The sequence below is a fragment of the Physcomitrium patens genome, chromosome 22 (assembly GCF_059467195.1).
Source record: "Physcomitrium patens ecotype Gransden chromosome 22, ASM5946719v1, whole genome shotgun sequence".
Taxonomy (NCBI): Eukaryota; Viridiplantae; Streptophyta; class Bryopsida; order Funariales; family Funariaceae; genus Physcomitrium; species Physcomitrium patens.
Window position 1 is genome coordinate 1,638,960 of NC_143431.1, and position 24,530 is coordinate 1,663,489.

A 24,530-nucleotide genomic window follows, 5' to 3' on the forward strand; every position below is an offset into this window, starting at 1 on the left:
GCATGAGAAATCAAAGGGCTCATGGATTCTAGAAACCATATTACGAGATTGATAATTTACCATGGACGTAACTCTACTGTGGGTGAGGCGATCAACTTGATTAAATTACTCTTAAGTACCCACACTAAAAAAACTCCATGTTCCGCTAGATTTAGCCTCAAAGGTATATAAATTCAGGTGAAAGTCGATTTTTCCGGGTATATGGCACTCAGAACCCTCCACCCGCACTCCATGCTCTTTTGTCGAGTCGTAGATGTAGTTCACTGTGCGGTGAATGAGGGTTTATGTCCAGAATCTACAACGGCAACGCAGATCTTCACTGAGCGTAGGCTGCAGCAGGACTAAGGGTTTAAAGGGGATAGGCAACGCAGTTCTTCACTAAGCGTAGGCTGTAGCAGGGCTGAGGGTTTAAAGGGGATAGGCAACGCAGTTCTTCACTAAGCGTAGGCTGTAGCAGGGCTGAGGGTTTAAAGGGGATAGGCAACGCAGTTCTTCACTAAGCGTAGGCTGTAGCAGGGCTGAGGGTTTAAAGGGGATAGGCAACGCAGTTCTTCACTAAGCGTAGGCTGTAGCAGGGCTGAGGGTTTAAAGGGGATAGGCAACGCAGTTCTTCACTAAGCGTAGGCTGTAGCAGGGCTGAGGGTTTAAAGGGGATAGGCAACGCAGTTCTTCACTAAGCGTAGGCTGTAGCAGGGCTAAGGGTTTAAAGGGGATAGGCAACGCAGTTCTTCACTAAGCGTAGGCTGTAGCAGGGCTAAGGGTTTAAAGGGGATAGGCAACGCAGTTCTTCACTAAGCGTAGGCTGTAGCAGGGCTAAGGGTTTAAAGGGGATAGGAGCGGGTGACGGCACCGAGGGGAAGGAGAGGAGGAAGAAGAAGAAGGCGGACTCTTAACACTTCCCTCGCCCTAGAGTTGTTGCGTTTTTGCTCATATTTGAAGGTGTTTTGTAGTAGCTATGGCTGTCGCTTTCTCCTCAGCGGTGGTCGTGCCTACGAGGACGTCCTCGTTTAAACCCGAGGCGTGCACATTCTGCGCACCCAAGGCTGCCAGCCATAGAGTGCAACGAATTCCGAGGAATGCCGAGTTGGGGAGACGATGCGGAGTTCATCAAGTTAGGTGTGCGATTGAGGAGGCCGCGGCGCCTGCTAAAGTTCCTGACACTGCACCTATCAGTTCCTCGCCATGGTGGGGTGCTTGTCCCTGCCGCTTCTGCTGCGTTTTAGCTTTCTTAGTAGTGTGCTCGATTTTGTTTATTTTTTTGTTTTTCTCCTCTGCCTTAAGAGCGAGGCCCAAGGTGAGTTCGCTGTTAGAGTAAGTAGAGAATGCAGCGCCTAGGGTTTTCGGACTCTAAAAGGAAATTGAACGAACACTTTAAATGATGAGATATTTTATTTTTTTCGCGGGGTTTGTAGATGGCTAGCATTATGCGGTTCTGAGAGGATTAGTATGGGTTTGATTATTCAAGTGAAAGCAGGATCGTAGTTTCGGGTACCGAGAGTGTCTAATTCGTAGTTTAGTCCAAAATGCACTTTCATAAGTTAGTCTGGCGGAATGAGACGACTAATTTCTTGAGAAATTGTTGTAGGATTTTTATAGCAACTCTCACAGTACACTCTTTTAGCAGAGAGTATTGGACCTACTCCAGAAGGTTTTGCTAGAATTTTGGCGTACATATGAATTCTTAGTAGTTAATTACTATGTGAGTGCTGGAAAAGTCCATCGAGTTCGGTCCTAGTCCACTCCAATTACTACTGATTTTTGAAAAAAATAAATTATTGAGTGTAGTTGTGCAACGGAACCACGGCTCACAATGCGGGGTTTGTGGGATGCTTAATCTTTTTTAGGCGAGACATCCTCCAAGATTCTCATAGTTTTGCTGCAACAGGGTACGCAGATACACTATATCCGTGTTCGTCGGGGACGAGAGCGGAATGATCAACAGAATTGCTGGAGTTATTGCACGACGTGGTTACAACATTGAATCTTTGGCTGTGGGCCTGAATAAAGACAAAGCTCTGTTTACAATTGTTGTTTCTGGAACTGATCGTGTCTTGCAACAAGTGATGAAACAGCTTTCCAAGCTTGTCAGTGTCAAACAGGTATGAACTGTCTCCTCCCCTGTAGAACTTAGCAGAAACTATCAGTATATCAATCAATCTCTGATGCTACTCACGCATATCCCTCTCATGTACTATACCGATTGCCATTTCCATCCTGTATTGATATTTCTGGGATCCTCGATTATTCATTGATATATGGTTTTGCGTTTGCAGGTAGCTGATTTGTCGAAGGAGCCACGAGTGGAGCGAGAGTTAATGCTTTTGAAAGTGAATGTTGGTCCTACACAACGAGCTGAGGTATGTATGACCTTCCTCTGTAGCCTTTACATTCCATTAGGAGAACATTCATAGTTTGAGGATTTATCCAACTAATGTGGTGGTATTCAAGTTTATGTGGAACTCACTCTTCCTCTCTGCCTTGCATGCTTTGTAGCATGAATCTCGAAGTGAGGTAGGTAAGCGGACGGCGTGATTAGTTGCAGTGGTCCGCTTCTCCTTTTTAACATGTTTGACTATGTACACTCCACAGGTTCTTGGATTAGTTGAGATTTTCCGAGCTCGAATTGTGGATGTGGCGGAGGAATCTCTTACCATTGAGGTAGCTGTTCTTTCAGTGCATTGTCTCAAGCTCTACTTTTCACTTGGAAGAGTCTTGCTGAATGTCCCAGCGTTTATGTCGACCTAAGAACTGGTGGTTGTACAGTGGTTGAATATTGTTCTAGCTTGGGTCAAGTTAATATCGCTTACCTGTTTTGCTACACTAAAATCTTTTCATTTGTTGGTTTGCAGGTGACAGGTGATCCGGGTAAGATAGCTGCTATGCAAGCCACCATGGGAAAATTCGGAATCAAAGAGTTGGCGCGCACGGGCAAGGTGATATTTTCTGTACCACTTAACTTGTTACGCGCTAAATTGCCAATAGGAAGGTTTTAAATCTCATCAAACAGGCTAGAACTTCGTCGGGTTGTGATTAGTAACCAACTGTAGGATTTTTATTTTTAATAAAATATCTTTCATTATCAAAAGCAAAAACACACAACTTAGAAAAAAGTTTCAATGGACTCACTTCTGAAAACTGGATTCTATTTGCCAATGTCGTAGTGTCAACTTTTGCAATGGATTTTGTTGACTCATGTTATACTTTCTCTTAGATTCGTATTCTTAATCAGAGGCTTGTGTCTAACTCGGTTCATTTGCAGATAGCATTGCGACGAGAGAAGCCTTATGGAAGAACTCACACCAGTCCTCTCCAAGATGTGTCGAAGATGGACTCATCAGATGACGAAGATGAAGTTTCACCGTCTCAGGCTGCCGCGATTAGTGACCTGTTCCCTACTCCTAAGAACTATGATCCAGCTCCAGACGTGAGGATTTTGCAGTACTTTGCACAATATTAACTGAGTTGTTAGCACCAATTACGAAGTCCGAATTTTCCCCAATTTACATTCGTACATTTAATCTTTGTCTGTTAGGTGCCATCTACTTTCATGGTTCTTCATACTTCTACTAGTACTATTTCGTCTAGTGTTAATCCTGTATCAGAACGTCCTGTAATGCTGGTCACTAACTCACGAAAGTCGAATGCTGTTTTAGGGTGATGTTTACGCAGTGGAGCCAGATAATGATGGAGTATGGTACCATCAAATATTGGATGCCCATTGGGGAGGTGTAGAAGAGGATGATGTAAGTCCACGTGCATCTCAAGTCCATTTTTTAAATGATGCTTGGTATCAACTGGGTTGTGGAAATGTCAAAGTGGTTAGATTACAATGTATACGTTCTGGCTACTTGGCTACAACGCGCACGGCTCAGGAAGTGAACGAATGAAATTTTCTATATTGGCTTATTGAACATGGCATTCGACTCTGATTTTCGTCAAATCCCTCTGTGGTGGATTCGAGATCAACTCATGCATGTCAGATATATTGACTTCGTTGAACATTTTATGAATTTGCATGTTGCACTGAAATCAATATTCATTGGGATGGATTGACAGACTGTTTTGTGCGTGTAATTGGCAGCCTAGCGGCTTTATCTCCCACACGCTTGGAATATTGGTGAACGATGCACCGGGGGTACTGAACAGAGTAACAGGAGTTTTTGCGCGGCGAGGATACAATATTCAGGTAGGCTTGTGGATACTACCTCTCTTTCTACAGTCAGAGGCAATTGTAGCTTCGAGTACTTGTGGCTTAACGGGTATTAGTTCCTTAGTTTCTGGTCACAGGCCCCTCCCATACATCTCACAATCATTTTGTTTTACTTCTGGATACAAATCTATGAATTTAGAAATAAAAACCAGATATGGAATATTGCGAACTCACAATGCGTAGTGAGTCATGCTTGCGGAACCGTTGCAAAGAGTTAGGAGTATGAGTCCCCTTGAGATAAGCTTGTAATTTGCACCAGGATGGCTTGTCACCTGGAAATTTCCTTTCTCTGTACAGAGCCTAGCAGTTGGACCAGCTGAGACTCCTGGAACCTCACGGATTTTGACGGTGGTCCCGGGTACCGACGAATCTATAAAAAAACTGCTCAGCCAACTGTCTAAACTTATCGATGTTCTTGCGGTCAGTAAACCCTGATCTTGTTATTCTTAATTATATAGTGAATGCAAGCTGATAATACTTTCGTTTGTTTTGTGAACTAGATATCGTAGCTTGGCTTTTTAGTATTGCTCATAGTAAGATAATTTATAATGATGTGAGCCCGACATTTGAAATATATCCTGAGTGATCATGTCCACCCGATGATCTCTTCGTGCCCGTCATATTACACATCCTGATATTTCACAAGTACATACATAAACTGTTCAAAGATCAGTATCTACTATGTAAGCCGCTATATCTTTTTATTTCATGACTACTATTACTTTGTGCAAACAGGTACAAGATATTACGCACCAGCCATTTTCAGAAAGAGAGCTAATGCTTATCAAGGTTGCTGCTACATCTGATGTCCGTCGTGAGGTCCTGGATGTCGCTGCTATTTTTCGCGCCAAGCCTGTCGACCTCTCCAACCGCACCATAACCCTTGAGGTTGTTTTCTTGGGAACATCATCTCAAAAACGTTGCTTATCCTAATTTTACCCAATAAAAACTGAACGTTTTTTTCGTATGAATTATTTTCTTCAACCGTGCGTTGTTCAACCATTAATAGTGTCACTCGTCTTTGGTGCTGTAAATTTCAGTTAACAGGAGATCTTGAGAAGATGGCAGCGTTACAGCGGTTATTGGAGCCTTTCGGCATCCTTGAGGTGAGAAAGCACAACTAACACCGTATTGTAATGTCCTTTTAATTTCCAAGTCCTGCTGCCTACTAATTTACTATATTAGCAAATGGCTTTTTCTTTTCTTTCCTGTCGTGTGATGTTCTGTCAGATGTTTAAGTCGAAATTCATTAGTCTTGTTTCAGACGATTCTTAAATATTGCCCGAAAAGCTGGAGTGTTTTCAACATAGTAGCAAAACTCCAGCTTTTCGGGCAATATTTAACAAATCTACCATGAAGCTCTCGTATGTGTTGTTTACAGTTTGAGGGAGGGGTTTGCTGCAATAACTGACATTTTATTCATGGTTCTAGGTGGCAAGGACAGGGCGAGTAGCCCTCGTACGTGGAGGAGGGGTAGATACAAAATACTTGAGGCAGTTCCAGCCTGCAGCCTCCACTTCTTTCTGAGGTGATGAATAGACTTCAGTTTGTAATAACCGTGGTCAGTGTAAGAGCTCCTCATGCATTAAAAACACAATTTTAAACTTTTATGATGTGCAGATCAACATGAGTCTCATTTAAACCTTTTCTCTCAAAGGGTAAGTATGTTTTATATGTTTTACATGGTAAGTATGATCTCAAACCCGTGTGAGTCTCATTTAAACCTTTTCTCTCAAAGGAGAGATGATTGCAATTGGGAAAATCAGTGAATGAATGCTAGGCACTGTGATTTGTGTCGAACATTTCTTCTTCAATAAGTTCATGAGGATGCAGTTTGTAGGATGTTATAAAGTGTGATTATAATCTTAACGAAATCAACAAGTATCAAACCTTTTGGAAAGTGTTATTTTGTGTCATTTGTTTATCATTCGCACATAGTTTTCAGGATGGAATGGAAAGTTTTATGTTTTTTCAATCTATGAAACAAATTAGATAGTATTTGAGATTTAGTACCTAAGTATTTTATTGCAAGGTATAGGAAATAAAAGCAAATGGATTATTAAGAATAATGTTTTATTCAAACAATGAGTTAGGGTTAGTTTGAAATTTTTAAGTATGTTCATCTTATTTTGTAGTCCATACTTTAAGAATGAAAATATTGATGGAATGCCTTTTTAAAACAATGAAGATGATGTAATAGAAATATATGGCTAAAAAGTCACTAGACCCCATTTGGAATTAAATTTATAAACTTTGAGATGGTAGGTACTATCCTAAGCATTCTACACAATAAAAAATATGTACAATACTTGAAGCCTACATTTGTTAATAAAAAAAATAATATAATTCTATATTTCTTGCCTACTTGCCTATTGCTTAAAAAAGGCAAAAAAAATTGCTTTAGATTTTCTTTTGTAAATAATAATTGATTGGGTGATTAAAATTCATCTAAAAGTTTTTTGCAAAAGTAGTACAATGAGAGAGTATGTAATAAAGACCTAGATTTTTTATTTTTATATACTTTGTAATAAAAATTATAAATAAGATTTTTAATATTGATTATTTTTTCTTATGTGGAATATTTTTTAGACAAATGACTATATTATTCAAGTAAATAGAAATAAATAGAAGTTAGTAGAAGTAAGTAGAAACATATTAGACAAATAATATCTTCTTGAAGAAACTTTGCAGACACTTTCTTTCTTGACATGGATCAAATATTTAGACTCGTATATATATATATATATATATATATGTTGTGGTTCTTGAAACTTGTCCTATAAGTATCCTACTTTTATAAAGTGACATTGAAGCAATCTAAAAATACATGCTTGGAGCCCAAGTTTCTTTTTCCTTAGGAAGATTTTATAAGACCTTAGTAGCAGTAGTAGAGAAAGGCAAGACTAAGGTCATCTTTAGTCTTAATATCTTTCTTGTATTCCACTCTTAGTTCAAGATTCTCAAATTTCTTTGCAATTGGCTATAGTCACTCTTGTTTGTCTTACAAACTATTTCTTCTTTATTTTGTTTCTTTCTTTTAGTGATAGAAGCATGTATTGTTTTGTCAAAGTCATGTCAAAATTTGTGTCTTTGACAAATATTAATCATAAAATTCTAAAAAAATTAAGTGCATTTGCAAAACCTTAAATTGGTTTTTATATATCTTTCCTTTTCTTTTCTTTGTTTATGCAATGCACCAAATGTCTTAAATTATTTTAGCATCACCAATAAACATGAACTTTTAATAAGTCAATTAATCATTTAAGACCTAGTAATATATTTAGCTATTTTATTATTAGAGTGTTTCATAACTAAAAGATTTTATTGACTAAGATTTAATCTTTAAAAGAAAAGCCAAAAAAAAAAAAAAAAAAAAAAAAAATTGTGAATTTCTAAATTGTCGAAAAACAAATCATCACAATTTATTGTTAAAGACATGACTTGACATGAATGGATAAATTTAGGTTATAGATAGAATATTTAAGAAAATAAATTTGATATGTAGACACAAAACTATTAACCAAATGAAATATCAACACTTAATGAACTATATGTATAAGAATCACATCATTTGCTAATGTTCAAAAAGATATGAACAGAAAGAATACCTTCATATTGTATAAAGACTTAAGGTCACAACACCAAAAACGCTTATGTAGATTATTGACTAAATTAGAGGTAATTGTAATCTTCCCTCTGCTGTTAATGGATGTATAAGAAACATTTCTTTTAATCTTAGTTTAGTTTTTATAAATATATATATTAATATATATGTTTTTAAAGTTATTGAAGAATGACAACACATTTATCTACAATAACAAACTTTATTGTTTAATGTTTGTAATTTAGTTACTATCTGCTTCTTCAAAACATCATTCAAACCAGATGTTTAAGCTACTAATCATAATATTTCTTACTTTCTCCACACCATTTAGATACTAAAATCCATTACATCTAGACAAATGCTCACAACACGCCCTCGGAATACATTCAGTTATATTTCACAGAGAAAATCTTATCGATTGAGAAAAACCACTTAATAGGCTGTCTTGACAATCCAACAATTGTGCCTACACCTTCAGCAGATTCATAACGCTGCAATTTATGAAGAAAAATATCCGGCTATAACATGATGGGCCGAGATTAGCTCTCGCTGCCTGAGCCCTAGACATCCTCTTGTAGCACATACTCAACCTTAAAAGGACATTCAAAATTGATCATGGAACCCAACCATGAGTAGTACAGACTGAGGTTATCACCGGATTCATTCCTTCTCTGGGTAGACAGTACCAACAACACTCCATGGACGAGGATGACTTTACACAATTACCGAGTGGACACAATATCGTCAATCTTCAGAATCATGCGTACACATTCCGTCGCTAACGACAGTGCACTGGTGCTCACAAGTAGTGGCTGTACCACATTCTCTTCCAAGATATTAGTAATTTGACCCTTGCGCACGTTAATGCCTGTATTAGCCTGCAGTCATCATGAAAACAGTTCAGCATTTGTCCTCAAGAAATAAAAAAATCAGCACACTAGGAAAAGCATCTGATACTGTAGGGAAGGTGTATGCTTTTTAAGCAAATATACCTCGCCATTTGCATGTCGGTTACGTAGCTCTGTGACAATAGTTATTGGGTTCAGGCCAGCATTTTCCGCAAGTGTGAAGGGAATCACCTACAACTCCATAAAGTGAACACATATAAATGAGGGTCATGAAAACAAATTATCAGAAAAACGACCTCAGTAAAGATTTCTGAAGACATTCAGAAGTAACTAAAAGGAGAAAACATGAGATTTTACCGTCAAACCGCAGAGAACATCGTAAACCCAAATCCTGTAAAAAGAGAAAATAGACAGGCGAATCCACGAAAAGAGAATTACCTCCATAGCGTTGGCAAACGCTCGCACGCAGTAACTTTCCATGCCATGCAATGATCTAGACCATATACCCAACTGCCTAGAAACTTCGATCTCAGGTGCACCACCACCTGCACACGACAGCATTGACTACGAGAACTTGAAGTGCAAGCCACTGTAGTGTGTGACCAAAGTGCAATTCGTTTGCTTACAATCGATCACAAGCAGTAGAATAAGAAGCACAATGTTAATGATGAAAAAAATATACCGACCTGCAATAAGATACCGCTGATTTACGAGGCACCTGATAACACAGAGTGCATCGTGCAAGCTCCGAGCTGCCTCATCAAGCACCTGATGTGAACACATTTTACATTAAACACTCATACCACTCCCCAGACGTCCTAGATTTTTCAAAAGTGCAGGAATGTAATTTCTAAGCATGAAAGAGCTCACAATAAGATTCACGTACCAAAGCATTCGAACCACGAACAATAATTGAGACCGTACGTCCCATGTTTTTAATACCAGTCACTTTTACAACCTGTAAAATACAATCACGTTGGTCAGCATCTACACTCACAAATACTACTTGCATCAATAACGCCACTCTTCACAGATTAATCTCAAATGAGTACGACTCTGCGAAGTGGTAGATCATTTCCATGCAGAGGCAACACGAAGAAGCCAAAGAAAGGGACCAAGGAGAAGAGTGAGCACCCGCACGATAATACAAGCTGAACAAGTCCACAGCAAAAGTTCACGCGTTGCTAAAATGACAATTTTCATGACAATCAAACGCGTGCGATACGACACAAACCAAGACTAGGGAAGAATTTTTGATGTTACCCGGCCGTTTCCCACAGTCACCTCCTCGACCAAGTTAGCGTGTCCAAGCTTTTCAGCACGGAAATGTTCAATATTTGCGATTGGGAGACAGTTCAGTGTCTTGCTAATAAACTCAATGTCCTCTCGTTCCACATCTTTGATCACAAGAATCTTTGCCTTGGCAAGATAATGTAATGACAAATCTGTGACTGCGTCCCGCAATATACTCTTCTGTACCAATAAAACATTGCACCCTGTTGCCCGAATTTTCTTAATCATTCCTAAGATGTAATTCCTTTCCTCCTTTAAAATCCTGTCCATCTGAGCAAATGGGCAAACCAGACGTCAGAGTTGAAATTATACTTCGGGATTACAATGGTCAAATCAACGTCGCAAATCTGTTCCGGGTGTTTTGATCATATTACATTGAACAAATATTTAGCTGAAAGCAAGATGCCTACTGACAACATGGACGAGCAGCAACAAGGAGACTAACTTGGGTGTAATCAGAAACGATAACACTCTGTTCGATATCAGTCTTAGGGGGCGAAATCTGAAACTGGATCAAACCAATCTTCGCGTTCTCCACGCGTGTTGGCCCACCGGCTGTATGACTTGCTTTGTGGTCAAATACGAGACCTTTCACCAATTCCGTGTCGTCAACCTATTCAACATCTCAACGTGAGAAAATCAACTACCAAAAAGTACGTACCACACGTACACCTTGACAAGAAAAGGGTTTTAAAAACCAACCAACTGCAAACTTTAGTATTAACCAAGTGATTAACATTCCCATATTTTCTAATTGAACTCACCGTTCCACCGAGCTTCCTCAAAACTTTGATGTCTCGAAGGTCGACGCTATCCGGTCGATCAAGATCGCGGACATTAAGCACTGCATCGACTGCCAAAGGGGCGAGCAGGGAAGAATATTGGCTCACAACCTGCGTAAAAAACCTTGTAAGTCCACGGAAAAACGACTCATCCCACTACAATCCCCGAGTCAATACCACAGACGCTTCTTCAAATATATGATACAAAAATGTAGTAGGCAATTCAGACGTATTACCTTGCTGTTTAGGGAAGTGCTAGCGATTTTAACAAGTTGATCCTGATCAGTGAGCTCCACTGGTATGGCCATAGATTTGACGACCTGAAGTACGAGACGGTGTTTAAGTTTGTTTGTTGCCAAACCACTCAACTCTGCAATCTTGACAAAGTTATGCAATCTTGATTGATAAAGAATGCCACAGCTGAGTGAGACAAGGAAACAACAAAATCGCTCGAGAGAGAAGCAAAGTAATCCATATCACCTCGACGGCTTTCTCCGACGCCTTGTGAAGAGCCTCAGAGATCGTGGTAGGATGAACGCCTTTACCCAAAAGGCCTAAACACTCCTTCAACAACGCTCCAGCTAACACAACAACTGCGGAGTAGAAACAAAACAACGAATCAGCCAAAATGAAGACCACTCAGAACACAAAGTCAATTCAATCGAACAGCCTCCGTCTGGCGTAGACGATTGATCGGCAAGTAGAACGATGCACGAGTACCTGTGGTTGTCCCGTCCCCAGCAACAATATCCTGCGATTTCGATAGCTCCACCAGCATCTTGGCCGCAGGCTGAATAACTTCCATCTACACAACACCCCGAGCCAGACAGAAAAAATAAAAATACAAGCGATGTTCTCCGAAATTGTCTTGATTACTCAACAAACATTAAAACCCCTGACCTAAACCCCACGCAGCAGCATCCCAACCGCCACGCACCTTGTCAAGAATGGTGGCGCCATCGTTGGTGATGATCACGTCCCCGGAGGAGGTAGACAACATTTTGTCCATCCCTCGGGGCCCTAAACTGGTGCGCACCGCATCGGCGACGGCCTTGGCTGCCACGATGTTGGCCTGGCGGATGTCGTCTTTCCGCTTCGTATCCACGTACATCTCCGTGTTGCTCCTCGCTTTAGGGCCCGGCATTGTGACGGACGGCCTTGCGCGCTCCCCTTCACAACAACAACCAACTCTGGAATCGGTTTAACCCTCAACACAGTGGTTGAGCTCCGGAAAAGTACTGACCCGAGTGTTCGCAAAGCACTATGTTTGTGAAGAAGACGAAGAAGACGAAAAAGAAGAAACTTGACGAGCTTCAAAACCCTAACCCACGCGATGCCATGCGCTCGAAGCCCGCACTTTCATTCATCCACAGTTCTTTAATCGCTCGTTTTTCTGAGTTTCATTCGTCCGTCTCTCATCTTTTGTGTACATTCGTCTGTTTCTCGTACATCCTCATTCGTCGTCGCTCACTTTCATTCGTTCGTTCATTTATTGACTCCCCACTTGATCCCCTGTATTCGTACTAATAATAGTTTTATAGATGGGTTTTTTTGGGGGGAGATTTAATAAATATAGGAAAGTATTAATTATTCCCAAGTAACAGAGGAATTTTATTTGAACGTAATTTTCTCCACATGATTTCATTTGTTTAAGCACATAATTTTATCATTAAAATATAATTTGTGAGCCAATCTGATTTTCTTGTGTAAAGAAACTACATAGTCAATCATCCACCCATCTAATCAAAATTGAAAATTTGGATAAATAAGTAAATTTCGTAATAAAACGATTTTGCAAAAATGTGTGATTGCTTGTGACATCCGGAAGTATTTAAAATATAAAAGTGGAATTTAAATAACCACATTAACAATATGCTACACATTTGAAACTCTTATAAATTATAAATATATATATATATATATATATATATATTTTCTTGCTTTGGAAAAACCTTGAATAAAGCTTCCTTTCTGTGCAGGCAAATTATATGCATCAATAACCAAATTCAATTCCATTAATACTTCTCTCTTAGCACATATAATTTATTAACCAATAAAAGAGGCTTTTTATCACCACAAGAGTTTATTTTTGTTAGAACTTGTTACATGTATGTTTACATTGTATATTTACAAACTATTATAGTGGTTTTTGATAGTGATTTTAAATTAATTAATAATTAATAATTAGTAGTTTATGTTGAATCTGAAATGTTAATTGTTAATAAATTGTAAAGAACAAGAATATATGAATTCAAATCATTAAAATTTTAAAAAATCAGTATTATTAATGATGAAGGAATTGAACTAAATTTAATTAAAAAAGACACTAAAAAAGACACTAAAATGCATAAAAGCCATAAGTACCTAGGAGTACATTAAATCAATAGAACAACATCAGCTGTTTATACTGTAATAATGTTCAACAAATAAATAAGATTTTCGTATGTACACATCACAAACGTTACAAGTAAAAAAAAACTAAACATAACATAAAATGTTTGATAGTGAGAGCGAAAATCAAAATGGGTTAAAGAATCAATGAAGTTGCACAAATGATTGTTTCAAAATATAAGACATATTCCAAGTTTTAATACAAGTGAGTTACTTTAAATCTTTATAATTAAAAATAAAATTTTCAATAATGTTTTCCCCAAAAATTCATAGTTCATAACAATCTAAAATATTTCCTACGTTGAAAAAAATAATAATTAAGGCTTAAACATTTATCTGTTGTCTCTTAAATGTACATTCATGTAAAATGCTGCATTGACAATTATTTTACATCATTTGGTTTTTGTACATCATCTCCGTATTAAAATGACTTGTGTCCTATCGAGAGTTGAAATCTTTCATTGTAAGTTACTCACAGAGTTTTGAATAGATAGAAAATAAAGAAAAACTCATAAACGGAAGTGTGTACAATTTCATACCTGATCAGGAGACACCCAATGTGAGAGGTGCTATGGCAATTGTTCAAATATTTTTTAAGTTTGCATGTTTCAATAGATAGTAATAATGTGACGACTTTAATATCATAGTGTAAAAACACAAATTCGTAATAGGAATACCGAGTAGATAAAGACTTCTCAAAATGACTTGAGGTTGGTTCCTTTTCAGGAGTTATGTGCGGAATTAGAAGTTATTGAAGTTCCGTTAAACCAGGTTACCGAGCAATCGTTCCTGCGTCAAAGAGACATGTTTTGCATGTGTATCCAGAATATTTTGCTGTTGAAACAAAGGCTAAATCAACTGAATTTGGTAAGTGCTAAAGATCATGAGTACAAATAATGCGGCAGGGGTTTTAGCCATTGAGATCATGGAAAACGTTTGTAATGCTTTGCTATTGACAGCGCACCACAAATTCAACCATACCTCATTTTCATCACCAATTGACACCCAAAGAGGCATATTATCATATCGATCCAATCTGTAGATTACTGCAGCATCATGGCATCTCCCAGAGTCTTCAATGAACGACCAGCAGTACTTCATCATCTGTGCTTTTCTGCGCCGAAAGCTCCACTGATCGTAAGGCAGCCAAATCTTTCGTTGAACACTGCATCTGTATCATTTGAGTGAGTTGCGAACGAACTCAAGGAGCTTACAACAGGAACCATAAAAACGCTGAACAAAGAGAACGAAATATTTTCCTTCATACCTAAAACAAGATCCCTTACCAAAACACTCCCAAAACCGAAGATAAAAGCTTACATTGTAGGAGAGACGTGGCGGGTTGCATTCTACCTAATTGAACACTCGACCAAATCTCCTAACAGATGGTTTTCATCAAAGTCGCACTGAAGAGCCTGCAAACATTCTGGGTTCAATACTACCAAAAACCCTTAAACGAGTTCAAAGGTTGTACGAACTTTATAATTACGAGAAAACAAAACTGAAAATACACCTAGCACCACTTGGTGGTGCCATTAAGTCTATATGAACTTCTCAAATTCAATGAAGGCAAAGCCCTATACCACCGAAACATATTATCACAGCCAGGATAGCTGTCCCACTCGTCCACAAGAACGTCTGCTCTCATTTTAAGTTAAACGATAGAAGGTCTAAACTATTAAGAGATATACAGCCATGTCCTCCCACATGGTCCGCTCCGTTGGGTTCCTTTGTACATGGGTCAGAACCGTAACTTATCACATTCCCAACCCTTGGTTCTCCAGAAATTGTAAAGACTAGGTCTCAGGGGAGTGTTCTTGAAAGATTTCTAGCTGATGGATACGAGGGTATACGTCAGAGAAAGACTTCGAGGATACCATAGCCGTTCTATCTTCATGGCTCTTTCAGCTTCCAGTATTGCCTGGACTACCCTATCCAACACTTCATACGTCATATTGCTGGCGAAGGTAGCAAAGACCGTGATAAGAAGTTTCTCATCACTTTACCGGAAGATAGACCTTGTGAACCTGCTAAATCCCTCTTGAACCGACAGCAGGTATTTCATGTATCCGTGTGTTCTTTCTCTCCGTCTTCTCCACTTTCAAGATCACTCATGTCATCAAGTTTCTTCATTCTCTGCTTATTGGATTTCATATCAAGTCGTTGTATGACCCTCGCTGTCGTCGTCATCCTCTTCAGCAGTCTTGCGCTTCGGCACTCGGGACACTCGCGATGGAGCTGCTACAAGTGTGTCAACCTCTTTCTCAGTTAGCCTTGGGGAGTAATCATCTTCACTATCCTCATCATCCTCATGACTATCACTATCATCATCACAAATATCACTATCAAATTCTTCGTCATCGTCGTCGTCCTCTTCGTCTTCTTCGTCCTCATCTTCTTCTCCGTCCTCAATTTCAAACCTCCGAGCTTTGCGCTTTCCTGATTTCTTCTTGGTCACTGCCTTGCTTGACTTCTTCCCAACTAATTCTTCCAAATCATTATCTTCCTCATCCCACTTTAAAACATGGACCTTAAATCGAAGCGGGCTCTTAAGCTCGAAAATGCAGCAATCCCCGTCCTCCAATTCGTTGTCAAGCAGGAATTTACGCCATCCACCAGTTATGCCTTCTTTGTGAGCAAGATACAAACACTCCCACTCCTTTCCGTTCTCGTCCTCTAGAATGAACTTCTCATCAGCCAGTGGCATACGCTCCTTGCAAAAGTCGGCTGGGATTCCTAACCAGAAGCTATTGGAAGTATTAGAATGCTGCATGGGCTTTACAAATGCAGGATACTCGATGCCCTTGATAACCTCGTTCGCAGCCTCGATGGTAGCCATGCGAGCAGACTCTGTCAGCTTTCGCCGCGACGAGCTCTTCTTCACTCTCGTCTCACGGATCCCACGCACCCTGTCCAATTGCTCTTTATAACTCACCACAGGCTTCGACGCGACTCGCGACGATCGTCGCGCTTCCTGCGAATCAATCTTCCGCTTCTCTGGCTTCTTTGCAGGAATCTTCGGTTTCAACTGCTTCAAGTTCTTCGATAAATCCACTAAGCCAAGCTCCTCCATCCTCCTCTTGTTCTCATCCATCCGTTGCTTCCGAGCCTCCTCGTACGACATCGCCGCCATTTCGTCTCCGCCTACCAAACACACGCTCCACCCCCCTCCACGGCAAATAAACCTACACCAAAATAAAATTAATAAAATTAAATATACTCCTCTTCCCCTCCCCGAACACTCAACCTAATGTTACCAAACAACGAACCTCTCTCTCTCACTCTCACTCCCTCACTCTCTCTGCGAAGAGTTCTACCACAACTCAACAATCTATCAGCTCCAACAGCAGAAGCAGCACTAACTAAGGGCGGGCAAAGGTGACCTGTACATTGGCGCCAAGGTTCAAGAGAATCACTCTCGCTTCTCTTGAGCATCGTCGTCCTCGACTTGCAGTACAGCTTGCTCTGATTCCACTCGACGGATGAAAGAGACAAGGATGAGGAGGCATATGGATGATAAAACGGCGATGAACCCACCTGTTGAAAAATAAAACACACATCACTTCATTGCTCGTACACACAACAATACTTCGCCCCCCCGTCGAAGAGATCGAGTCAAAGATGGTCCACATTCACGAGATGGTGTCTCACGACAAAGATCTCCAGGGTTAGCCCTGCAGGGAGGGAGGAGCTGTCATTTTGCTTAGACTCGGTACTTTTTGAGGTGCGCGATGCCGACCTGTTCCGGCAGTGCAGGTTGTGCTAGCGCATGTTCTCTGCAGTACGACAGTCTCAAAACCTGAGAGGCCACGGGCGATGATGCCGTTTTACAGCTCCCCGTTGCCATCGCTTTTACTCCGCTGGTGGAATTGAAATCGAATAACTGCTGGATGCGTGATCTCCTGTTTCTAGACCGAATTTTGGTGCACTGTTTGATTGCAGCCGATTTTGAATAGGACATACATCGTCATTCAAGTAAACTGTTATGGTGAAGCATTTGATGGAAGATCTTGTCTACATGTTCTTGGTTCACTCCAACGCTTCATGCTAGGCATTCTCAAAGTTCAATGAAAAGCATATGTTTAACAAACTGAAGCCCGTGTGTCGTTCTCCGTTCTCCGGCATGCACTTGGCTTGAGAATTCACTGTGCTGAGTGATTTCCAGAATTCTTTACTCTTTTGCATCCATAACACTGAGAGGTTCTGACGCCTCGTAGCGTCCATCGCAATTTTCTCAATTGACTGATACTTGAAGAATCACCACTGATCTCGATTACGCTGTCTAAACTTTACATTTACAACCCATGCCCACTGCAAGCAAGTTATTAAACACAAGGTCAATTCAAACTCTGGTGGACGCGAGGTTCCAAAACGAAGACAGAAAAGATAGATAAGCCTCGAAGAACGCAGATAAGGAAAAGTCACCAAATATAGCTGTGAGATACCAAAAAAAAACACACCCACAAACAAAAACAAAACAAGAACAAACGTAAGAAGAAGATGATGATGAAGAAAGATAGTTACAAATTCAAGAAAGAAGAATGCTAAACTTCAGCTTTGGTGTCATCTTTCAGGACACAGCGGAGGTCCTGGGTTTGCATAACCTAAACCTTTTGTATGCAAAGGATTCCTCTTGCGCTTCTTCTTATGTTTGATTCTCGCAACGCTGTCCAGTTTCTTCTCCCCAGCCTCCTCAACTGCACGCCCTCTCATCACATTAGGTGACCAATTTCTGCACATTCTCCAAGGATTTCACATCCAAACCAGGCACACCTGTCAAGGGTGGCAACTGTTTCTCGTAATCGGCAGCTTTCTCAGGATTAGAGTGAACATAACTATCTTCTGTATCGCTTCGGATCTGAGAACTGGAGACGGGCTCGACATAAATCTTGTCTACAACTCAGCCGCTGCATCCAATTTTTTGTGTTTTGATTCGAAAGCTTCTGCTTCTTGAAGGATACTTTCCAACATGGAAGTCCGGCATTCATCACCGAGATATGAAGGTCCAATGCTGAGTTGCCGTATCCAACACAGACTCTGTTTCCCTCAAAATTTTCTCCACCACTTGTAGATGCAACTCAAACAGCTAACTTACTTGGTTTGTTCTGAACAGACCCAATCAACTCCAAACACTCAGTGGCTTGTAGATGGTTTACAGCTGCTGTAGCAGAGTGATCAATCAAAGAGGACGTCGATTCCAACACTTGTGTGCATTTCAGCGAAATCTGAGAACAACTCATCACCTTACTGAGCTTTACCTTCCTTCCAAGGCAAAGGAATACAGCACCGTTGGAACAAGGCTGCGTAGGAATGCCTTCGACAACGATGAAGCACAATCTTGTGCCTGATCTGGCTTTTTCGAATGCAACAGCAACACAAACTGATTGAAACAAAGGTGTTTCCTTTTCGATAATACAGTATCTACTATTCAAAATTTGTAGTGTGCTTCTTTGTATGCTACCTTTTATCTTTACACATTAGACGTAAGACACACACACATATATGTATATAGATACAGTAATCAATATTTGGTAATCTTTGTTTAGATACCAACACATTATCCTACATTAATTGCTCGGCAGTCGTTCTCAATTAAAACTTACATTACTTCGAAAACATTTTGTTACAACATGGTTAAGTCTTGTGCGTCTCATTTAAAGTTGCTGGCTGTTTGAAGCTTGCATATTGACATGAAACTTCTTCTTGTGTATACAAAAAAAAATCTTTTACATCTATCATTTTATGATTATGATTATTATGAGTATTACACTTCTAAGTTGTTATTTTCCCTTGTTTGACCAGAACGTTGTTGAATACCATTTCATTCTTGGGCTGATTCCGAATAATTCGTTTCTCCTCACATACAACCTTGACCTCACTGTTCAATTTCACATGCCCCAAAACTCCTACCTCAAGTTGTTCAAAATGATCATCTACTAAATTTTTTTTACGTTCTCTACGCTTTTCCAACTCGCTTAATTATACTCAAATGCTCAAACACAAAGCTAATCTGAACACTCTCAACATCTGCTTGAATAGGGGAACAGTAATAGTGGTACAGTCATCGGAGAGAGGTCGCGGGCCCGAATCCGTAGGAATAGCGTCGAGCTGGAAAAGGAAGGGATGTAGAATACTACTGCGGGGAAGCTCACGGCCAACCAAGCAGGGAACTTAAGTCCCAAGTGCGACAGAGAAGTGTGCTGTGGAGGAGAAGGATATGAGAACAGTCTCTCGCTGCTCTGCCCTTGCAGTGAAGTGAGACTCCAACTGAGCCGGGGTTTTGAGCCCCTTTTTTCTCGACTTCGTGGCTCGTCTTCAAGGCTTTTTCTGTCCTTTGGTATTGCGATTGTTGGAGTGTGTTCGTTTGCTTACGTTTTTCGTCGTTTTGCGTGGTTCGGTTGCGGTTTTTTTGTTTTTGTTTTGGTTTTGGTTTAGGTGGTTATGGGGGAGGGGAAGGGGGAGTGAGAGGAGGAGGAACAAGAGGGGGAGGGGGGGGGGGGAGGGAGGGTGTGGTGCGGGTGTTCCAATGGGAGTTGACAACAAGATTGCCGAGGCTGTGGAATGCAAGGATCCCATGGACACGGTGCTGCAGAGCATTGACAGCTTGTACTTGGTGCGCGACACGTTCTTCCCACTCGATCCCACTATTAAAAAGGGTCGTCTGGATAATCTCATGCGAGACTTGCTGGTTGTTCTCCACGATATCTCATCAGGTTTGTATTGTGTATCTGTGCTTGTGTTGTTTCCATGTGGTGTATCTCTCTTAGCTCTGGGGTAACTCTTGTGCACGCTTTCATCGGAAATATGAGTTGTCTGTTCTTCACTGTGAGGGCGTTTCTTTTTCGATATGACACCTGTTTTGCTAAATTTTCTTCGTGTTTTGTTTTTTGAGGCACAATATTTGCAGCCCTAATCCTGATACGGATCGCTGGTCAAATGCTGCTCTCATTCTTGGTGGCATTAGGGTACTGATGTTTTTAGGGTTCATGAATACTATCCCATCGATTGTATTGTCGCTACAGCAGACTTGTGTTGTCGTAGCTCAGACTTTTACAGAAATAAGGATAGGCCGTCTCTTTGGATTGACAATGCAGGGTTGAACTAGTTAAAGTATAGCGTGGCTCTGCGATTACTTCTATTTGCATCAGCTTTGCACCACCGGAACTTTTGAAACCGCATGCCTTGCCATTTTTCTTAGAAAGTGTGAAGCACACGAGCCTACTGGTGTTTCCGTGGGATTTTCAACCTGTTTCTGAAGAGTAGGAACTGTCAGGAGGTGTGTAAAATCGGGAAACTTGTGCGTGTAGATTGCAGGAAGCATCCCCAACGGCGCGCCCAGTGGGAGTATTTGAGAGGGAAAGTCCTTGATGTGGGACCAGACTACTGTAAAGAGGCTGAAGAACATCTTTCGAAATCGGTATCTTATTCTGCTCATTCCTTTTCAAGAAAATTTAATACTTCGGAATACGCAATCGTGAAGTTTTTTTTTTTAAACATTTCATACAATAACGAGGCCCCTAGTTAAGACTGGACAAAGCTGTGCATTGAAATCTGAGATTGGTGTTATCAGGTCAAGCTGGACCCGTCTATGGTGGATGCTTGGTGTTGCTTGGGAAATTGTTTCTGGAAGAAGGGTGACCTCACACAGGCCAAAAACTGCTTCAATATAGCTCTCAGCAAGGTGTCTTTCACAGAAATTCTTCTCAATGCATAAGTTTGTCACAGATGCTTGCGATGCTTGCGTATGCTAGTGCCGTAATCCATGGCACTTGGACATTGTCGGCAGAGGTTGTACGGACCGCTGCTGACTATTTACAACACTTTTACTCACACTTTACTTCATTTGATTTGCAGTTTTTGTATCTGACCGAACTTAATCTGGTGTTTTTCTTTATCTTGGACGAGGTCCTGATTCGAAACGAGTTGAGGTCTCGCATTTTTGTTATCAAGGTTGTTGATTGCAAGGGAGATAAGTAGAACGGTTTAAAGAAACTCTTTCCCCCCTCCAATTGGTGTAGGGACCAAATAAAAAGGCGCTCCAACAGCTTTCAATGCTGGAGAGACGAATTGGAAAAGGTAGACTGTTTGCCATCTTCTTCTTGTTGCCTTGTGATGATTAGGAGATGTTTGAATATCCTGGAATCAGAAGCATGGGAATGTCAGCCATTGACCAAGGCGCCAATGATGCAGGGAGTGCAGACGAAGCTGAGACAGTCGAAGAGAGCATTCTTCATGCGAAGCAGGCCGTCAGTCTTGATATCAAAGATGGCCAGTCTTGGTGTACGATTTCTTCCAAGCCACTTTCTGATTATTTGGATTACGTTTGCACGCGACTTGTGCAGATCTCACTCATGTCGAGGCATAAAGTTTCACATCGTTACAAAATATACAGTATTGGACTGACATGCGCAGTTTTGCAGATACCTTAGGAAACGCGTATTTGACAAGCTTCTTTGTATCGGGCGCTTGGGACCGGAACAAGCTGCATCAATCACTAAAAGCCTATCAAAATGCTGTAAGTGTTTACAGAATGTTTTTGAGTTTCAATGCAATATTTATCATGTGAGTTGAGGGACTGTGGGGTGATTCTTGTTTTTTCATTTAGTTTCGAACCCTGTTATTCTTTCTTCAAATTGCTTTTCTAAAATTTCGGAACTTTAGACAGTTTACTTCAAGAAATATTCTCCGTCGTGCTTAAGATCACCTCATGGTATTCAACGTGCAAGCACATAGTTTTCTCTGTGATTAGCTACGTAAACGATACATGGTTAACTTGCAGTCTGCCCAGTTTCTTGAATTGACAACAACTGGGACCAATTTTCGTTTCTGTGATTATTTCTATGCAGGAAAAGGACGAAATGGCTAGTGCAAATCCCGATCTCCACTTCAACAGCGCAACTGTAAGCTTGTTGCTTGTTTTGAATTTTCCGGGTGGCATGTTTAAGGTCCTAAAGTTAGTCTACTTACTCTTATGATTTTCTCTAGTTAAATTATTTGATATTGTTGGAGTTGCAATGCCACATGAGATAGGTTCATCAATATCTGGAGGATTATGAAAGAGCATTGCGGGGCTTTGAGGCAGCTAGTATTAGAGATCCGGGCCTTCATGCCGATCGTGAACTTAATAAGTTAGTCAACCTGCTAAGTAAACTTGAGGACCTGATAATAAACAAGGTATTTGTGGTCCACAGCTTAATTTTCAGTTGTTTTTGGATGCGTACCTGAGGATACTACTGTGTGCAATCTAATTGTATTCCGAACTATTTGGAGCCTGTCTGATTGGTTCTATCTGACCCGTCAGCTTTCTTTATAGATAAATCGACGTTGGTAATTTGTGCTGGATTGTCGTGCTTAAAATTTCAGTAGGAAACCGGAATCTTGCTAACATCTTATGATTGCACTTCTCAGAAGAGCTTTTGGCATACTAGCTAACTTCAGGTTCCTTGTGCTTATGACCAGGGCCGATTGAAAGCGAAGCGGTTATCTATCATCTTGTCGTCGCTTTCTGCTAATGCTTGTGAGATTGTTCTCCCTGTACACTTTTGTATCTGTCTATCTCCAGATGAGTCATTTCTTTTCCTCTGTTCAGGCTACACATCATAGAAAGCACATAATATTTTGAAATAGAGCGTGTTCAATATTATTTCAATTTTCAGTTGGCGCTCATCCGAAGATATTTTTTCTTCTTCCTCTTCTTCTTCTCTCTATTCTTACTGTTTCCATGCATACGCATAGATAAGATTTTCCGGTAGGCAGCGCAGGTTTTATTTCGAAAGTTGTTGGTAGGTCCTTGCTCTCTTTTCTCAAGCACAGTACTTGATACTGTGAATTTCTTATCTGTTTGACTTGCCAGCACTTGGGGCTTACAGACAAGTCTCATTAGAGCAGTTAAAAGAAGGTTTTAACAAAGGCATGGCCCTGCAAGCTAAAATGCTCCAAGCAATCTCGCACGACAACTCAGTGCCGCTGTAAGTTGGTTACAGTGATGTTTTTGTGTAGTACGAAAAGTGGAGTGCTCATGACCTTTTGCAGTGCTCTTGAATCAACTTTTCGACATGGCTCACTTGGCTTAGTTTTGATTTCATCTGTTTAAGCTTGTATGTGTTTGTATTTTGCCTAAATTGACGTGGAATTATTTTTAGTCCTCTTGATGTTCAAAGCTTTGATGCTTCTCAAGCTCTCTTAAATCGCCCGAGGCATCACTATTAATGGTGCTCATTCTCGTGCAGGTTTTATTTGTTGGCTGATAGAGAGACAAACTGTTTCGCCCTCTCGGTGTATGCATTGCGTGATGGAGCGGTAAATGTCTTCTATTGTCTTGTTCTTACATTCTCCCATACCTTGTACTATCGTCCCATGTACCTGCATGTTTACCAAGAGTTATTCGGTTTAATGGCTTCACGTTTAAAGGATTCGGAGTGTAAAATATGGCACTGTCGATAGTGACAAATTCACGAAGCTTTCCAATCTGTTGCTGAACATAAGTGATGTTTGCCTCGTGTTTCCTCTTCTTCCTGCTCAGATCAAAGAGGGTATTACAATTACCCTGCTGGAGCCATTTTTTCATGAAGTCAACGTCACATGGAAAGACAAAGTGGGTCCTCTTCTGCACTGAAATCCCTCCCTTGGTTTGCTCAAAAATAAGTTCAAAGACTAGAGGCTAATGATAAGAGTACTCTTTGGTTTTGCTGACCGAAAAATTGAAGTCCCTTGATTGTGTGCAAGCGTGCATCTGTTGTTAACTGGTAAATGTATGACTTATACTGTTTTGATGTTCGTTCATTTTCAGCGATTGAGAATGCTGAAAAAGTTGGTATGGGGTGTTTGGTTTTATCAGGTGTACCGATATAATGTAATTCGGGTAGATCTTCCCCAACAACTGCTGTTGAATGGTCAACCACCTCTAGTACAGGATGCTGTGTGCTCCACACTCCAAGCAGAGAATATTCCTCCTTGATATGCCGCGTCCCCGTTCTGTCCTACACTGTGACCCCTTTGCTCATGTACATTCTTCCCAAGTTTTGGCAAGTTCAACGTTCCTGCTTCTAGTCACAGTTGTGCCTTACGGACAAGTCAGTGGTGCTTAAGCTTTGGAAGAGCTATCGACACAGAAATTGAACCTGAAAAGCAGTTATTAATCAGGACGTAGTTCGGCAGTTTGAGTGTTTGAAAGAGTCCATCCAGTGAGTAAGAAAGTGGGTCATGTAACAATACCAAAGAGCAGCCTTTCACTCCTCACTGTAGCACATGAATCTAATAGACACTTTTTCATAAAAAACCAAGTGCTTGGTGACAATCAGTAACCACATGTATCACTACAAAAACCGTTCACATATTTTAGATTCATGGGATGCTTGCCGCCTTGGTGTGTGCCTCATCACTTGAAGTTGCTTGAGTTCCAA

At 40.5% G+C, this 24,530-nt stretch overlaps 4 protein-coding genes across 8 annotated transcripts; 2 read left to right on the forward strand and 2 right to left on the reverse strand.

Moving 5' to 3' along the window:
* The first annotated feature begins 864 nt into the window (after nt 1–864).
* On the forward strand, nt 865–5,818 carry LOC112275206 (acetolactate synthase small subunit 2, chloroplastic). The gene is made up of 12 exons (XM_024505349.3): nt 865–1,185; nt 1,886–2,099; nt 2,274–2,357; nt 2,590–2,658; nt 2,850–2,933; nt 3,260–3,424; nt 3,654–3,743; nt 4,082–4,186; nt 4,508–4,630; nt 4,946–5,098; nt 5,251–5,316; nt 5,642–5,818. Exons 1-12 carry the CDS (start codon nt 956–958, stop codon nt 5,735–5,737), a joined length of 1,479 nt encoding a protein of 492 aa, XP_024361117.1. The 5' UTR covers nt 865–955; the 3' UTR covers nt 5,738–5,818.
* A 2,407-nt stretch (nt 5,819–8,225) lies between these two features.
* LOC112275283 (T-complex protein 1 subunit delta) lies at nt 8,226–12,000 on the reverse strand. Its single transcript, XM_024505525.3, has 12 exons — nt 11,675–12,000; nt 11,458–11,542; nt 11,218–11,330; nt 10,974–11,057; nt 10,720–10,848; nt 10,401–10,568; nt 9,926–10,225; nt 9,549–9,620; nt 9,349–9,430; nt 9,101–9,207; nt 8,807–8,893; nt 8,226–8,692 (listed from the first exon to the last, which is right to left on the reverse strand). The coding sequence occupies exons 1-12, from the start codon at nt 11,879–11,881 to the stop codon at nt 8,537–8,539; spliced, it is 1,590 nt and encodes a 529-aa protein (XP_024361293.2). The 5' UTR covers nt 11,882–12,000; the 3' UTR covers nt 8,226–8,536.
* Nucleotides 12,001–14,552: 2,552 nt separating this feature from the next.
* On the reverse strand, nt 14,553–17,880 carry LOC112275038 (B3 domain-containing protein Os03g0184500). Of its 4 annotated transcripts, XM_024504971.3 has the most exons (4): nt 17,653–17,790; nt 16,868–17,439; nt 16,512–16,665; nt 14,553–16,313 (listed from the first exon to the last, which is right to left on the reverse strand). In XM_024504971.3, the coding sequence occupies exons 3-4, from the start codon at nt 16,517–16,519 to the stop codon at nt 15,284–15,286; spliced, it is 1,038 nt and encodes a 345-aa protein (XP_024360739.1). In that variant the 5' UTR covers nt 16,520–16,665; nt 16,868–17,439; nt 17,653–17,790; the 3' UTR covers nt 14,553–15,283. The 4 variants fall into 4 exon arrangements, with proteins under 4 accessions (XP_024360739.1, XP_073386158.1, XP_090102153.1 ...); XM_073530057.2 differs by lacking the exon at nt 16,512–16,665 and having other exon boundaries at nt 16,666–17,439; nt 17,739–17,880; XM_090246027.1 differs by lacking the exon at nt 16,512–16,665 and having other exon boundaries at nt 16,666–17,439.
* Nucleotides 17,881–17,994: 114 nt separating this feature from the next.
* LOC112275037 (uncharacterized) lies at nt 17,995–24,530 on the forward strand. 2 transcript variants are annotated; one of them, XM_024504968.3, is made up of 15 exons: nt 17,995–18,131; nt 18,242–18,523; nt 19,168–19,841; nt 20,436–20,545; nt 20,699–20,809; nt 21,147–21,204; nt 21,319–21,408; nt 21,549–21,643; nt 21,975–22,028; nt 22,159–22,302; nt 22,588–22,645; nt 22,982–23,096; nt 23,358–23,427; nt 23,651–23,722; nt 23,966–24,530. In XM_024504968.3, exons 3-15 carry the CDS (start codon nt 19,655–19,657, stop codon nt 24,083–24,085), a joined length of 1,284 nt encoding a protein of 427 aa, XP_024360736.1. In that variant the 5' UTR covers nt 17,995–18,131; nt 18,242–18,523; nt 19,168–19,654; the 3' UTR covers nt 24,086–24,530. The 2 variants fall into 2 exon arrangements, with proteins under 2 accessions (XP_024360736.1, XP_024360737.1); XM_024504969.3 differs by having other exon boundaries at nt 18,242–19,841; nt 21,328–21,408.

What these genes read in the sequence shown, in the direction of transcription:
- LOC112275206 (XM_024505349.3), top strand. Translation starts at nt 956, where the DNA reads ATGGCTGTCGCTTTCTCCTCAGCGGTGGTCGTGCCTACGAGGACGTCC. An exon ending in GTCCTACACAACGAGCTGAG is followed by an intron (nt 2,358 to 2,589) that starts GTATGTATGACC and finishes TACACTCCACAG; the next exon opens with GTTCTTGGATTAGTTGAGAT. An exon ending in AGCCTTTCGGCATCCTTGAG is followed by an intron (nt 5,317 to 5,641) that starts GTGAGAAAGCAC and finishes TCATGGTTCTAG; the next exon opens with GTGGCAAGGACAGGGCGAGT.
- LOC112275283 (XM_024505525.3), bottom strand. Translation starts at nt 11,881, where the DNA reads ATGCCGGGCCCTAAAGCGAGGAGCAACACGGAGATGTACGTGGATACG. An exon ending in TGAGGAAGCTCGGTGGAACG is followed by an intron (nt 10,569 to 10,719) that starts GTGAGTTCAATT and finishes GATGTTGAATAG; the next exon opens with GTTGACGACACGGAATTGGT. An exon ending in TCAGCGGTATCTTATTGCAG is followed by an intron (nt 9,208 to 9,348) that starts GTCGGTATATTT and finishes TGTCGTGTGCAG; the next exon opens with GTGGTGGTGCACCTGAGATC.
- LOC112275038 (XM_073530057.2), bottom strand. Translation starts at nt 16,760, where the DNA reads ATGTGGACCATCTTTGACTCGATCTCTTCGACGGGGGGGCGAAGTATT. An exon ending in TGTGTTTTATTTTTCAACAG is followed by an intron (nt 16,314 to 16,665) that starts GTGGGTTCATCG and finishes ATTTTGGTGTAG; the next exon opens with GTTTATTTGCCGTGGAGGGG.
- LOC112275037 (XM_024504968.3), top strand. Translation starts at nt 19,655, where the DNA reads ATGGGAGTTGACAACAAGATTGCCGAGGCTGTGGAATGCAAGGATCCC. An exon ending in AAGAACATCTTTCGAAATCG is followed by an intron (nt 20,546 to 20,698) that starts GTATCTTATTCT and finishes TGGTGTTATCAG; the next exon opens with GTCAAGCTGGACCCGTCTAT. An exon ending in GTCGCTTTCTGCTAATGCTT is followed by an intron (nt 22,646 to 22,981) that starts GTGAGATTGTTC and finishes TTGACTTGCCAG; the next exon opens with CACTTGGGGCTTACAGACAA.